The sequence below is a fragment of the Atta colombica genome, unplaced genomic scaffold (assembly GCF_001594045.1).
Source record: "Atta colombica isolate Treedump-2 unplaced genomic scaffold, Acol1.0 scaffold125, whole genome shotgun sequence".
NCBI lineage: Eukaryota > Metazoa > Arthropoda > Insecta > Hymenoptera > Formicidae > Atta > Atta colombica.
Genome location: NW_017259212.1, coordinates 1,422,955 through 1,423,844, shown reverse-complemented (window position 1 = coordinate 1,423,844; position 890 = coordinate 1,422,955). Strand labels below are relative to the sequence as shown.

Sequence of the window (890 nt, the reverse complement as noted above, 5' to 3'; positions counted from 1 at the left end):
ATATATATATATGATATAATTTAAAAAAATTTTGTCACATTTGCTTATACATAGCCACCAGAACTGCATCTTAACATTGAAGTAATCGAAGCCAAAGAACTAGTTCCCAAAGATTCGAATGGTAAAAGTGATCCTTTCTGCGCTCTTTATCTCGAATCAGCACCTACTAGAAGATACAATACTGCCGTAAAAACATGTACATTAAGTCCAATTTGGGAAGAACACTTTGAACTGTGAGTAAAATATATATTTTCTACTTTTGTAAAAGAATTTTCATTTTAATATATTATATTTTTTAACTCTTTACGGACGAAAGCTAAGAAAAAAATTTAAAAGAAGATCTCGTTTTTTAGGAATTTTTAGAATCACTGAATTCAATTCTGGTCTTTAGAATTCTAAAATTCTAATTAAAAAATATAATCTGATACTGTAAAATAGTGTAAAACTCAGTTTAGGAGGTTTTAATCATTGAATTTAAATGTAGTTTGAAAATGTCAAATTTCAAAAGAATAATAATTTTCAATGAAAAAAATCTAGCTTCTCATAATCAGAGTTTAAAAGTCAAATTAATACCTATTATTTATCAGTGATGAGTTTTAAATGAAGCTAAAAATTAAAAACTTAATATTATTTTGTAATTAAAAATTCAGTAATTTCGAGTTTTAAGATAAGATATTCAGATTATTGTAAAAGAATCTGTTTTATCTGTTATATTAGATCTCACTTTTAATTTTTTTTGGTCTCAGATTCAAATAAATTATTAAATTATTATTGATTAAATTTTATAAAATCAATAAGTGAGCAGTTTACAAAATAAAAAGGATCATGTTCAAATAAGCACGTTTATCCACACAAAAGGTTAATTCATAACATATTTTATTAATTTTTTA

The 890-nt window shown here is 23.6% G+C and overlaps 1 protein-coding gene across 1 annotated transcript in view; it reads left to right on the top strand.

Moving 5' to 3' along the window:
- Positions 1-890, top strand: part of LOC108694799 (protein unc-13 homolog D) — a 20,294-nt gene that overhangs the window by 13,462 nt on the left and 5,942 nt on the right. The window contains 1 exon segment of the mRNA XM_018204467.1: positions 18-233. Within this exon segment, the coding sequence (XP_018059956.1) occupies positions 18-233 (216 nt within the window).